The 16,169-nt window shown below is 32.5% G+C and overlaps 1 protein-coding gene across 1 annotated transcript in view; it reads left to right on the forward strand.

Moving 5' to 3' along the window:
- LOC138310341 (protein Wnt-6-like) overlaps positions 1–16,169 on the forward strand; it is a 75,997-nt gene that overhangs the window by 35,311 nt on the left and 24,517 nt on the right. The window contains exon 2 of the mRNA XM_069251525.1: positions 6,958–7,805. Coding sequence (XP_069107626.1) covers positions 7,732–7,805 — 74 coding nt within the window. The 5' untranslated portion in view covers positions 6,958–7,731. The remainder of the gene's footprint in view (positions 1–6,957; positions 7,806–16,169) is intronic.

A 16,169-nucleotide genomic window follows, 5' to 3' on the forward strand; every position in this document is an offset into this window, starting at 1 on the left:
ATGTTATATTCAGTTTTCCTAGTTTGATACGTTTTAAGTCTTGTATGTGATATGTTATGCTTAGCTGTGCTTTCTATAATATATGTTTTATAATATACTATGCATGCATTTTATATCTCACAATGATATATATATCTAATTAAATTCCTTATATATTCATTAGTTTTACATGCCTCCCAAATATATATCTCCATTCAATTTAAAACAAAACTTATATGTTTGATAGCACTTTACTATTTGACGATTGTATATTACAATCCGTAATACTTGTATGGAACGTAAAACGTTTGACCTTTGGAAAACTGTCTTGACATCAACTTACATAACGAGTAGTGACCATTGGACTTAATGTACATTCCAGCATGATGTTTTTATATTCAAACGGATTTATCTGCCAGTCAGCGTGACATTATTTGTTGCCTTGAAGTCTTTAACTCGACCTTTATAAAACAATTTTCTTCCAATAATTGCATTATGTGTTCCCTATCATGTATGATAGAGGAAAATAATGCATTTCTAATCAATGCTGACCGAACCAACTTAGCGAAGTTTATTTGCACTAACGAATTTAAAGGTTTACAGATGTATGTCGTGACAACATGGTAGCAATAACCAAGTTCGAGTTAGCGAAGTTTATTTGTACTAACGACGTTAAGGGTTTACAAATGTAGGTCGTGACTACATGGTTCGAGTTAGATGGATTTATTTGTACTGACGAAGATTAGTTTTTACATATGTACGGTCGTGACTACGTGAAAGGTCGGTATTTTTAATGTACTTGTTAATGTGAAAACATCCAATGATCAGGTTCTAGTTGATTGATAGACAGACAAAATAACAGAGGAGAAAATACGATACATAGATGTTGTGTCTCCAGGATGGATTCATGGACCTGCTCCAATATTCTCATCGGCGTTTCCTAATAAAATGTCTTATCGGTATGGATTATCATGGACATGGCTGTAAATCGTGAATTTTTGTGTTCGACATTAAGTCTGAGAACAGGTGGGACCGTGCTGTCACAAGTTATCACCATTCAGAATCTTATATACTTTTTTGGAACTTTTGTATGCGTAAGAACACTATGGTGTGACAAAGAGTAGCCAAAACATAGCATGAAATACATGCATTTTGATGTATTGATCGCATGTAAAACGATTAATCTTAAATCAGAATAACTGACTTTTGTTCATTCGTATTCACTCTCTATCTCAATAATGAAGTCTCCTATTTAATTCACGTCCTTTTACATCTCTGAGTTTTAGGAAGTATTTGGGGAGTTGGACATATGATTTGATCGTTTCTGAATATGACCCATTTTAAGTTAGCTTCTGGCCTATTCCTTTCCCATAAATGCAAACCCTTCAAATAGGTTTAGATGCATTTTCTTGTAGATTTTCCCTATTGGCCCCCATAGCCAGGGTCCTTTTCCGTTTTTCTTAGTTTTCATTTTATTACATATTACATAGATAGCTAGTATTGGGAAAAAAACAAAACCTGAGTTCATCCATAATTGACAATCTTTCCCTTGGTTATAACCATTTAAATATCAACTTATTAACTTTTCGAATGGACTTTACTTCATTTAATTTTTCATTATATAAGTATACTTATACTTTATGAAATTTCCTGGTTTTATTTCTTTTTAACTTTTTCCATATAGACATTTATAGATAAAAAAAATTTACATTGAATATACTCAATATCATTTTATATTATTTCGTCAAGACATTTTTCACCTGAATGCTACCTATACGGGACTAAACAAGGGAGCCTAAATTTGTCCTTGAGATATGGCGGTGATGGAGGTCAGCTGTGCCGAATGTATACCTCTGCTATCCCACACCGCTAACCGTCCTTAGTGCTGTACATTCACCCCCATTAAACACCTGACGAGCTCGAAGTAAATTAAAATATCATTTATGATTTTTTTCATGTCCTCGTCTGTCCCGCTATATATCAATGATTCATGGCAGTCGTTCAGATAGGAAGGTATTTTCAAATGTAGCTGGAATTCTGTTCTAAATTACAGTGTGCTAATTTCGCTTCACTGCCTCGGGAGGCCAGCACAATTGTTATTGACTGTACGGCGTTTGAAAAGTCTTTGTAGCCTAAAACTTAATATTTCTCGATATTTCCGCCTAGATGGCCAAAGTGTCTTCAACGTAAAACTGAACGGGCTGGTGATGATAGCCTACAAGCTATGCTCAAGCAGGATAGATATCTTATACCTGTATTTTATCGTTATTATTTACAGTTTATGGATTAAGTGTTTAATAAAACAAAAAGTTGACAAAATTGCTAAATGTTTAAGTGAATTAAGTAAATAGATGTGATAGTAGTATAGGCACATCATGTTTAAACATAAAAATGAAAGATAATTGATGATGTAATAATTGGTCAACAAAATATCGAAACGACACATCCAATTTAGGTGGACATGTACGTGGTAAATTGGTACCAAACATACTGCGATATAACTGTCAACCTATCTTAAATATATAAAATGATATGAAATCAAGTCAATAAACATACGTATATAAGATATAGGGTGGTTTTTCTTCATTTGTTCTGATATAATCTATTGATAATCTTAACCGGTTAAAGGTGACAAAATCTTAAACATTAAGACTGTTACAGCAAAACGTTAGTAAATAAAAGTATAGAAGAGCATCTATAAGAAATCAGAAATGAAGAAAAGAAATCGAAAATAAAAAAAGAGGGGCCAAAACATGTACCCTTTTTAGGCCCCCAGTGTTTACACGGAAAAATGTATCAACTGTTGAAGGAGTTTATGGTAGCACAAATATCTCATTAATCTACAATAGTTCAAACAAACAGCCTCCATACCTGTACACCACAGTCTGTCGTAGTGGACATCCCACTACCACCCACCCAGATAAGTCGCACTTTCCCATCACCACCCAGACCGGCGCAGCAGTAATATGTGTTAAAATCAGGAAACAAAATGTTCAAATTATGTTAGAAAATATGTGTCAGTTTTTAAATCTTGTTCGGAAGTCCGTGTAGTGATAGCCAGGTGGCTTAATAACAAAGTAAGATGCATCTTAAGTAGTGTTTACAGGGACATAACTTGTCAGATTGAGGCTGTTTATAGAGATATAAATTCAGTTGAGGCAATTATACACATTATGCTTTATATTGAAGACCGGTGCATAAAGCGGTTACTACATGTGCAGGGCGATGGGATAGTTATGTTCTGTTCCAATTAAAGGCCTAATGCTACGTTTAATTAAAGGCAAAGTTTGTATAAGTATTTTATAATTGCGTTGCACATTTCTCTAATTATTGAGTACAATTTGATAAAAAACAGAGATACTTCCACATATTTGTGTGCATTTGCGCGAGAATGAATGGGTTTTACTGCCGTCAATTGTTATTTTTTAAAACTCGATGTGTTAAAATAAAAATATGTTTCAACTGAAAGGAAATAATTTGATAGCCAAGATTTAATGTAGCTACTCTGGACTTTCAATCATTCTGTATATTTGCGACAATTTAACAACATAACAATACATTCCTTTTATCCTCATCGAATTTCCAACTTAAAATCTAAACCATTTTTTTCTTACTTTCAAATTTTCGTATAGATGCAAGACACCAAATCTCGATGATGTTATAAACATACTTCCGTAAAGACATGAATACAATTACGAAATAAAATTATTATGGAGACTCAATGAAATATAGCCATAAAAAGTTATGATGACTTGTTTCATTAAATCAGATGTTTGAATATATATTATTCATAGCGCCTTTTTAACATCAAAATGGGAACAATTACCTTTGCTAAGATGATATCTTTTTAAGTAAATAAATTATCTATCAATTATTTCTCAAATATTAACAATTTTGCTTTAAAGACTAATGTTGATACATTTGTACTTATAACTAACATTAAGCCGGCTTGATCGCACATCAAACATTCATTTGTTTTATACTGAAGACAAAAATATCAAGTTTAATATGAGAATCACATTATTCCGGCGATAGAGTTTAATAAAATTTAAAATGGGAATCCAATCGTTCCGACGACGCTAGAACATAATCATATCCAATATAGGAATCACATCGTTTCGACGATCGAGGAAAATCAGATACACATCCACTTTAAAGAATTATATAAATAAAAGTGAATTCAAAAGAAAACAGAGATGAGAAATTCTGTAATAATTCAAGCTTGTAGAAACAGTAAATTTCTTACAGATATGTTACACTTGGTGATTTCAGTAACATTGCCGTTATGAGCCTTCAATAATTCCATCCTACAATTTCGAAATATCAAACTACTTTTTGCCTTCTAAGAGCGGTTACTAAATAAGTTACTCATATTCCCTATGCAATAGTATCATTAAATCGTGGATTTCCAATCAGATATATCAATTGAATTTCAATTTAGTATTACACAGATATTTCTAAATTGTATGCCATCAGGTCACTGTTATGTTATTTTCCGTAGCCTGGAGAAAGCACTATAAATTTCAGATTACCTCGTCTTATCAAATTACCTCGATTTATCAGATTATGTCGACTTATCAGAATTGCGTCAGTCTCAAGAGAGAGAATATAACTAAGAATTCAATAGAACATATCCATTTTCTCTATTAGGGCTCAACTATTCTAAGCCAATAAAAAGCTCTGCGGTTAAACCTGTATGTCAATGAAAATAAATCTTATCATATTGCTAAAATTTAAACATATTAAGATAATCTTGGTAAGCAGTTTTGGTAAATAAAGTGCAGATTTTATTGCATTTTATTGAAGTTATCACTTTGATCTTTAGGAGGTCTTCTGAAATAATAGTTTATTTGACATAAATCATGATTCGGCAGTTTTAATTGCATACGTCGATATTGAAATTATCATTTTTATATTTAAGATATCATCTGAAAAAAATGACAATTTATTTGATATGAATTATTTTTGCTGCAGCTAAGGATTTCTATAAAACATGTACATTTGTAATTGTAAGTGTATATTTCCGTGACGTTCGTAGTCAGTTATCAATAGGTCTGTCAAATTTAAACACCTCGATACCCCCAGGAACCTCGAGGACAAGGCTGTTTGAACGACCGACTAAGAGCCAAATATATTATTTGCTAATACTGTGGTGTTGTAAGCGTCATTTGATGTATTGACCGGTGTCGGCGAACATCAAAGAGCCGAGAGCTGGGTGGGCCCATAGTTGGCCTAATGATTTCTACATGTAAGGATCGAGTCACTGGTTAGCGTCAATCTTACCACGAATCAAGGCTCATTAGCTACAAGTCGATTTAAATAAAATTTTCAAAATATTTCTATTTAGGTGATGCATTTTTGTGTACAGTCAGAGATCTATCAATAAAGAAAACGAGACTTGGTCTAGTTTATATAGGACTAGAAACGTGATCTTAGAACTTCATACAAACCTGTCTATAACGAACACAGGCCATACACGTAAATCAACAACTAGGTACAAATATGTCTATAACAACTGTCCAGAAACAAACATATCTATAAAAGCAGCCCAAGGAACAAAAATGGTCTTTATAGGTAATTGGTTGCAATGAAGAGGTATAAGATTATGCTATGATTGACATTTTAAGCAGTCATTCCATTGAGATGGTCGTTATGTCCAGGTTTTCTTTTATTTGTCTGGCATTGTCGATATTTTGTTGAGTTGATTTCATATTGCTTTCTTAATGTTTCACTGATATAGTTTTTGTCTTTAGATGTTGAATGCTGAATGTTAATTTGCATAACGGGAATTCATTAACGTAAAATTAATCAATTGGTATTTACTGTAGTATAATTGCATATTCTTCTTTTAACTTCATTTTAAAGTCACTTGATTAAAATTAATATTATTAAGTAAAATGTATTATATTTTTAAAAAAGTGTTTCAACGATCAAACTTGATATAATTTATGATTCTATAAAATATGTAGACAAAAATCACATTATTTTTAATGCATATATTATATTACATCGCATATAAATACGCACGACATATACAATATTGATGTACCCAATGTTAAACTGCGAATAATTGTTTTCATCCGCTTAGTATATATTTCCTGGAAGTACCCTGCTTAAGAACCCATTTATCCGTTAGAAATAATATTACTAATTTCGATATGAGGAAACGTTGTGTCATTTAATTATTCTTACATAGGAAATTATAGCTATATTTAATAATTTGAGGAAAAGCTGTATCAATGACTTGTGACGGTCTGGTATAAGAAACTGTTATGATAGGTTATGAAAGGAGGAAACAGTGTATTAATGATTTTTGATAATTTTTCTTGAAACTTTAACTAAAACATGCTTTGAGGCCACTTTGTATCAATGGTTTTTTTATATTTCTTACATAAGGAATTATATAACTGTAGTAAATGAATTATATTTTGTTGCACTACATAATTTATAATTGAGTTGAATTCCATCTTAAAACAAAGTTCTCTTCTACAGTTTCATAGTTACACAGAGAGGAGAAAATGTCGTCGAACAAAAAAAACCCAAGTATTAACTTCAAATATGTGGGTTTGTTTAATTCCCATATATTGAGCTATCGTGGTTGTATCAGATAACACGGTCGAATAGGGTCAGTGATCAAACGTCTCCCACTATTGTGCGGAGATACACTACAATAGCACCCCACCATATAGAGCTTGTGAGCCACACAACGTCAAAAACCCACCTGATGTACTGCGCTTAGAAAGTCACCTGTACATTTAGCATGAATTATACTTATTGCCTCTTCGCCTCCATTCACTTAAATCATATTAGTTTCCTGATACTTATTTTTGACTTTAACACATACAGGCGGAATTTCATTTTCTGATGATAAGCTAAGAAGCCGTCAAGTTTGGCTTTGTCATTTATGTTTTAATGACGAGCATGTAGTCAATAGGTTCTCGGAACATTTTTTATCAAAATCTCTATACCTCTTAACAGGCCGACATCACCTATCGCTGAAGGGATTACCGGGTACTGAGAACTGTATGAGGTCCCTATCGAAGGATTTCAGCACAGGAAGAAGTAGATGACGTAACGGCATCTTTCTAGACGTATTGAGGAAATCGGGATTGTGGGGGATATACAGCGCTGTATAGATATTAAAAGAATGCTTCAACGTCTGAATATACGTTCACGGTCGTATATAATGTTGTGGAGATCCACCTGAGCGATGGTTCGCTTCGATTCTCCCGGCGACACAAGACGGGAACACCAGCTACCCAAACACAGCAATTCTGAGGATGTGATTTTTAATTTACATCGAAACCACCCAAATGGAGTTAGTATTTATTGTTTGTGGCTCGTGTATCGTAAGTTAGACTTGAGATGAAATGTGTATGGGAGTAGTGGTCTGTCCTTACTACCATACGCCGGTGGTACATATTGTGGTTACCGGAACAAGGGCTATTGGAGCTGATTGACATGTGTTCTCCCAATACGCAATTTGTTAGTATTCATTCCCAAATAAACTACAACAAGCCTCGTGCATGCATGTATATATGTAATGTATGTGTGTAAGTTTAGCAGTGGAAACTGTATCACTAAACGCTTATACGTATGGAATTGTTCGTGAATTACTTTTGGAACTATCGACAAAACTCTGATGTTGTTTCTCTTTGGAGATTGTTGGAAATAAGGATTACGTAATACTAGTGGTATAGCTGGCAATCCAGTGATTCTCTTAAAGGACGCGCGGCCATCGCATGTCAAATCATGCAAGTTCAAGGAGTACTTGTATTTGTATACTTTTATCTTTTGTGTCCAACTAATATCATAGGTCTATGGTGGTAAGTAGCTCATTTACATATTCATATATTTTAATATCATTTATCTTATTAGCATATTCATGTATTTTACTTTATTAATATAATTATCATATTCATATATGAAATAATATTTTGATTTAAAACTTTTTTAATAATTTCATAATGAAAAAAAAAATCAAATTGGAATCCTCCTTTTTATATTTTTTGTGAAGTTCTTATCAGCTGATTAATTTATTACCTTGTCTATACAAAACAAGCTTATCGATAAATGAGTAAATCTCTGACGTAAAGTCTATTACTAATCCATAAAATCCATAAATGTCTTTTTTCTGTTATGGGAAACAATTCATTTATATATTTTTTTGTGAGAAAATGCACGTACATGAGTATTGTAATATGCTATCCGTAAGCATTATCTATTAGATAATTACCGTGATTTATGGCAAGAGATAATTACTAAGTAACACGGATGTATTCTAGTGTATTCTTTATACGCCTCGGCTGTACAGTCTAGGTCAGCGTGATTTAGGCTCGGCCAATTCTAACAGTGACCTGAGGTGACCTCCACTGATAGACTCGGTATCATTTACATATCATCGCTATCACAAAGGCGCTTGAAGACATACAATTAAACACTAATCAAAGCGTTTACATAGTAAATTGACCAGGTATTACAATGAAGCAATAACTTGTAATGTTGATGTTATTTTTTATCGCGTGAAAACATGAAAAAAACATTTACAAAATTTGTGATGTGATAATTAAATTAGTAGATAAAAAGCAAATCCTGTATCAATAAAAATACGAGATAAATCACGAATTAATATGAATTCGTCTAAAGATATCTAAAAAAAGATCAGGCGTTCTTATTAAAAACCAGTTCCGCATAACTCGTTACATAAAATGATGAAATATATAGATATATATGTCAAACACAATTATAAAGATATATTTTTATATCAAAATAAAATTAAATATATCGAGTTGGTATCTTTAAAAAAAGTATATATATATAATTGTGCAATAGATATAATAACATATTTTAATAAAATTGCAGAAAATGGAACTCTCAACAGCTTAACTAATATGGTCGACATATACCCCAAAGCCATTTTAAAAATGTTGAATAATTCTGTCTTTCACTACTCATTTAAAACAATCAGCAGAGAGTTGTCACAGCGAATTTTTGTGACGCTGTGGAAGTGTTAAATGGTCGACTGTCTATGTTTCTTTTGCAAAACCTTTCAAGTGTCTTTCTGAAGAATAGATTAAATTGACTTCCGTCGTTACCCTACATAATCATGTTAAAACAATAATGTCTAAAGATATAATAAAACCGAACGTTTTAGTTTGAATTACATGTATATGTATTTCTTGTGAAGGCGATCTGCAGACTTACGACATAGTGTTAAATAAATTTTCATTCTAATACTTAATTGTTATGAGTTTTGAAAGGTCTTTAGTTTTGACCGATTCAAAGCAATTCTACTTTTCTTATTTTTTTCAGTGGGTTTTGAAATGTTTTACGTTATCTTTATCGTATATTAGAGATATGAATAACTCATGGAGAAATAATGTTCTACACCTTGTGGTATTAAAAAGGTATAAAATGTTCTATTCCGTTTGTATATAAATATCATTAAACCACCTACTAAAAGATTAACTTGGATAGACTTGAATATGTCACGGAGATATAATAGTAAAACGTATGTGTTCTTTAAATAAACTGCTAATCAATTTATGATGATAATATATTCAAAGTTTTGTTATATGTCGATAATATAAACACACATTCAAATTAATATAAATGATCTCTTGCAAAATTTCAACTTAAGTGGGTACCTTTTTCCCTATAAAATCCTTACGTCGTTGTATTAGCCAATCAGAAACGACGTTACAAACGACAACGTCATTTTGTCATTCATTGACTGATGAAGTACATAGGTTAGGCAATACAAATGTTCGTTACAAAAAAGATTGAATAGTTATCTGACTGAATCTAGATGAATCCTAATATATTTCTATGACATTTTTCATAGTTGAAACAATTGCTCGTCAAGTTATCTAATTTTATCTTGCTTAAAAATGGTGTCGATATTGTTATTCTGGTTGTATTTATTTCTAATATTGACAGCATAATGACGTCGGTATTCCTTGTAATTGATATATATCAAAACATAAAAAATAGATCAATATTGATAACTTCTATGTCAACTCAAATTTTATACATGTAGAGTTAGACATATGTTTTTATCCACATTTATGGTGTACGAGACTAGAAATACACAGGTATCGTCCACATAGATATTTAGTTTAGTGTTCAGATCAAAGTTCAACTAGTGCAAGTAATAATATGCGAGAATTTTTTTGTGTTGAAAAATCTCAGATTGATCGTGAACTGCCTGAGGGTGAAATAACTAAGACACTAGCAGATAGCATCTAGTAGCACTTAAGTCAACCACACACTTGTGTAAAAGCAGCTGCTTGGAGTTCACACTCAACGAATACTATACCCATTTTGTAACAATACAAAATATATTAGCAGACATTTTAGAAGATGAAAAACAACCGGTTTTACTCTCCTTGCCAAATGGAATTTGCCATTACGCAGTAAATCAGAAAATCATGTTAAACACTTTATCCCAATCACCGCCGGGTGTGGTGGTCGGTGGTATCTTAAACATGAATCAGAATGTTTTACATTATTAAAATTATTTTTAGCGAAATAATAAAACAAATATGCAAAGGTAAAACTGAATCCAAATATAGCTGTCTGCTTCATCGATATCCTTGTAAATAACTTATTGTGATACCTAGTAAATATGCTTGTATTAAAAATAATCACTATGCAATCTGTTAATCGCTTAACGCATATTTGTTTGTTAGTAACATGAGAAGAAGAAAAAAACTTGATTTAATTTCTGTAATCATTATTAGTTAACGTCACATTATAAAGAATGATATGTTATTGCGTTATATCACATGATCCTGAATCTAGACCGAAAGAGTCTGTACAATAGACTAAAATTATATAAGTATAATCCGTTCGTAGTCGGTTTTTTAATATTTTTTTAAGACTAGATATAGAGATAATACCAATGTCAGGTGTCGTATGCAAACGATTTCGTCGTATTGGAAATCGATCAGAGGATTTCTAATATCATTTTTTTATTTTGCCAGAATAAATCTGAAAAGATATATTGAAGCAGTAGGCAAAGCCATTGATATGAAACGAATGAATTATACCATGCTGGTGATGAGCTAAAACTCACAGCATTACCAGTTTAATTTGGCAATACATAATTTATCATCAAATGTCCTAAACATAATTATTAATTGATAACTTTAATAATCATTTTGCAAAAACAAATTGATGTTTACATGTACGTACAATTTTGGAAAATTGTAAGGCGGATACATATATTAAACAAATCCATTTGATTAAGAATTATCAAATTATTTAAAACACAATAAAAAATTATATAGAACTATTCAATGTCACCATATTTACATGTTGAGATCAATAGTAATATGATAAGAGGTATAATATTGATGTGAAAGAGATTGTGTAGTGGACACGTTATTTTATCTCCTTTTACTCAAACTAGACTAAGTGGTTATGACTGTGAAAGACATTGTGATGATTCATGGTAATGAAATTAACAATGGAGGGTGCAAGAGTCGTATGTCAATGAGAGAGTTTATACGATTTAAAGTGTATAGAAATAATAAAAGATGGTCGGTCGTTTTCACATCGTGGAGTGGATGCACTTGGCTTGGGAGATGTACAAGAATGTAGGAGTGTAACGATTCCTTTCGGAGTAATTATTGCATCAAGTAAGTGAAAATATTTATGCCGAAAACAGTTGTTGTAAGGGCGAGCATATGAAGTTGAAAACGAAACTGTTTCATCAAACACTTAAAACCTAGGAACTAAAGATGTCATAGACATTTGTGTTCAAAGGTAGAAACTTGCGGTGTCATCAAAGAGTTGAAAGGTTGGAACTAGTGTTGTCAACAAAGAGTTGAAAGGTAGGAACTTTTGTTGTCATCAAAGATTTTAAAGTAGAACTTTGTGTTGTCATCAAAATGTTGAAAAGTATGATATTGTGTTGTCATCAAAGAGTTGAAAGGTAGGAATTTGGGTTGACATCAAAGAGTTGAAAGGTTGGAACTTGTGTTGTCATCAAACAATCGAAAGATAGGAACTTGTGATGTCATCAAGGTGTTGACAGCTAGAAACTTGTGTTGATAGGTAGGCACTTGTGTTTTCATCAAAGAGTTGAAAGGTGGGAACTTTTGTTTATCAACAAAGAGTTGAAAGGTAGGAACTTGTGTTTTCATCAAAGAGTTAAAAGGTGGGAACTTTTGTTTATCAACAAAGAGTTGAAAGGTAGGAACTTGTGTTTTCATCAAAGAGTTGAAAGTAGGGAACTTGTGTTGTCATCAAAGAGTTCAAAGGTGGGAACTTGTGTTGTCATCAAAGATTTGAAAGTAGGGAACTTGTGTTGTCATCAAAGAGTTCAAAGGTGGGAACTTGTGTTGTCATCAAAGATTTGAAAGTAGGGAACTTGTGTTGTCATCAAAGAGTTCAAAGGTAGGAACTTGTGTTGTCATCAAAGATTTGAAAGTAGGGAACTTGTGTTGTCATCAAAGATTTGAAAGTAGGGAACTTGTGTTGTCATCAAAGAGTTCAAAGGTAGGAACTTGTGTTGTCATCAAAGATTGAAAGTAGGGAACTTGTGTTGTCATCAAAGATTTGAAAGTAGGGAACTTGTGTTGTCATCAAAGATTTGAAAGTAGGGAACTTGTGTTGTCATCAAAGATTTGAAAGTAGGGAACTTGTGTTGTCATCAAAGAGTTGACAATAATGAGTTTGAGGTTCGGGGGTATAAGGGAGAGAGTATAATAATTGATGAAACAGACAACAAGCGACAGTATAACGAGAGATAGAGAGTATAACGAGATACAGAGATACGGTATAACGAGAGAGAATAAAATCTACATAATCCATGAAATGATGTTTGTTGGCTAAGTATGCTTACGAGCTAGTATAAAAAACACGTGCGAAATATGTGATTACAGGAACTGTAATAATAATGACAAAGTAAGAATGTGAATAATAGCAGTCTTATAACAAAAAAGTGTGCAATAGCAGAGAGTAGCAAGAAGAAAGTGTCTTAAAGCAGGTATTAATCAGCAGTAAGTGTCTTAAAGGAGAGAGTAGCCGGGAGAAAGTGTCTGAAAGCAGATATTAATTAATAATGAGTGTCGTAAAGGAATGAGTAGAAAGAAGAAAGTGTCTTACAGCACATATTTATCAGCAATGAGTATCTTAAAGGAGAAAGTAGGAAGAAGGAAGTGTTTTACAGCAGCTATTTATCAACAAAGAGTGTCTTAAAGGAGAGAGTAGTAAGAAGAAAGTGTCTTACAGCAGATATTAATCAGCACAGTGTCTTAAAGGAGACAGTAGTAAAACGAAAGTGTTTTACAGCAGATATTTATCAGCAATGCGTGTCCTAAAGAGTAGCCAGAAGAAGTGTCTTACAGCATATATTAATCAGCAATGAGTATCTTAAAGGAGAGAGTGGTAAGAAGAAAGTGTCTTAAAGCATATATTAATCAGTAGAGTGTCTTAAAGGAGAGAGTAGCAAGGAGAAAGTGTCTTACAGCAGAAATTTAAAGAATGAACGTGTGCATCATAAAAAAACATGAAGATGTGTTTCAGCAGAGATTAAAATAATGAAGGTGTGTTTCAGTAGAGATTAGTTAAAATGAAGTTGTGTTTCAGCAGATATTACCAGAATGAGGTGTGTTACGATATAACCGGAATGAAAGTGTGTTCCGTTCCAGCAGATTAATAGAACAAAGGTGTATTTTAGCAGAGAGTAGCAGAATGAAGGTGTCTTTCAGCAGATTAACAGAACGAATGTGTGTTTTAGCAAAGATTATCAGAATGAAGGTCTGTTTCAGCAGATTAACAAAATGAGGTGTGTTCCAGCAGATTAACAGAATAAAGATGTGTTTCAGTAGATAAACAGAATGAAGGTGTGTAGTAGCATAGATTACCAGAATGAAGGTCTGCTTCAGCAGATTTTCAGAATGAAGGTGTGTTTCAGCAGATGAACAGAATGAAGGTGTGTTTCAGCAGATTAACAGAATGAAGGTGTGTTTCATTATTATAATAAAGGTGTGTAACTAGACATACTACCAAGACAAAGGTGTTAACTTCTGATACAGGATTAAAATCAAGACAATGCAATTTGTGGTTCGCCTTACTTGTACCTTATCTTGGCAGTTCATCGCCTCCAAAGATACGGGAGCAACAGCGTGGTTAAAGTAATTTACAGCTACAAGTGGCTGCAACTTTTTCAATTAAGTGTATCATCTCGCCAAAGATACGGAAAATTTACCCACAGTGTAAAACAGTACTAGAAATCATCTTAGCAGGGTGTGTACTATATCCTATAAAATCAGGAACACTTCAGAACAAAAGCATTTGATATAATTACAAACATAAGTGTTTACCAGTGGTATTTGATATAATTACAAACATGAGTGTTTACCAGGGGTATTTCATATGATTACAAATATGAGTGTTTACCAAAGGTATTTCATATGATTACAAATATGAGTGCTTGCCAGAGGTATTTCATATGATTAAATATGAGAGTGTTTATTAGTGATATTTGAAATAATTACAAATAATAGTGTTTATAAATGTACCAGGGGTATTTTGATATAATTACAAATATGAGTGGTTACTAGTGGTATTTGATATAATTACAAATATGAGTGTTTACTAGTGGTATTTGATATAATTACAAATATGAGTGTTTACCAGTGGTATTGTGATATAAATACAAATATGAGTGTTTACCAGTGGTATTTGATATAATTACAAATAAGAGTGTTTACCAGTGGTATTTGATATAATTGCATATGTAAGTGTTTATAAGTGGTATTTTGATATCATTACAAGCGTGATGGTTTACCAGAGATATTTGATATTTCGATAAACAAATACAATATTACACCATGTGTAGCGTATATCATTACAAAGGTAAGATTGTCATCACAGAAATGGCTGTTTATATTACAGTAGAGCTTTCCAAACCCGATCATGCATGGTACAAGAGGTTATGAACGTTTAGGGAATTTCTGTTTCGGAAAGCGATCAATTTCGACAGGTCGGGATTCAATGGGATAGAAAGATAATTGATCGAATGGCGTTTTGCATTATTAAGGAAAACAATACATAATTGATAACAATATTCTTCGGTAATAAGATAGGTTTCTCAAAAGGGTCGGTTTTGGGAAGTAGCACTGTGATTGCAGTACGGTTTATAAATATAAATCCGTACAACACACTTGGATTTTATAATTCTAGATAACTTTATTTATGAAAATTCCATTTCTTCAACAACAAAAGAATAAACTGTTATTACCAAAACAGAATAAGAAATCCCACATAAACTAGTAAAGAAACATATCCACCCTTCAACGATAAAGGGTACTTTGTGACATCGTTTTCCTAAGATTGGGAAGTAGGTTTACAAAGGACTATGTTTTATGTACACAACCAGTGAAACTGTTTGTGCGTCGTTTCGATGAGTTGTACGGTGTACACCGTTTTACCTATATCAGATAGTTGACTAGCCAGTATAAGTACAAAAAGGTGTAAAAGCATTCGAGTTATCTTCAGAATAAAAGTCGAAGATCGATGCTAAATGTCGATTTCGAGACAACTCGTAAACTATTTACACCTTTGTGTAATTCTGCTGCCTGGTCTCGATTTCTCGAAATAAAAGTACAGACTTAAGTCGAATCTTAAGTGTTCTCTTTATGTAACATATTTGAGACTTAATTTGTTTTTGACTTAAGTTTGTTTCGAGAAATTGGGGCCTGGTCATCTGTCTGATGAAGGTGACAATTTACAAATCGTACTAGTTATCCAAACACCAAATACATAATGTTAACTGGTTGCGAAACAATAGTATTACAAGACCTCCAGTAATAAAAGGAATTATATTAACCATTTAGCCACATGATTGCCCATCCCTGACAGTGTTGATTTAATTATAAAACATATTTTTATAGTGTTTTGCTCTCAACTTTTGCTATACAAAATAACAAAAATAATCAACATCAGAATTTCGTTAGAGAAATGAAATTCAACATCACCGATAAACACAGTCATAGGGAGAACAAATATTTGCTCAGGGTGAGAAAGCGTTTCTATGCTCAATTGAAACGTAAAACTATGTCAGATCTCAGAATTGGGTTGCTATCACTATATAATTGATTTGAAAAGGGAAAAAATATTAAATGAAAAAGGGTGCAGCAAGTTCAGGTTGAACTTTGAGATAATATTTATATCAAACA

Source organism: Argopecten irradians, chromosome 16, assembly GCF_041381155.1.
Source record: "Argopecten irradians isolate NY chromosome 16, Ai_NY, whole genome shotgun sequence".
Taxonomy (NCBI): Eukaryota; Metazoa; Mollusca; class Bivalvia; order Pectinida; family Pectinidae; genus Argopecten; species Argopecten irradians.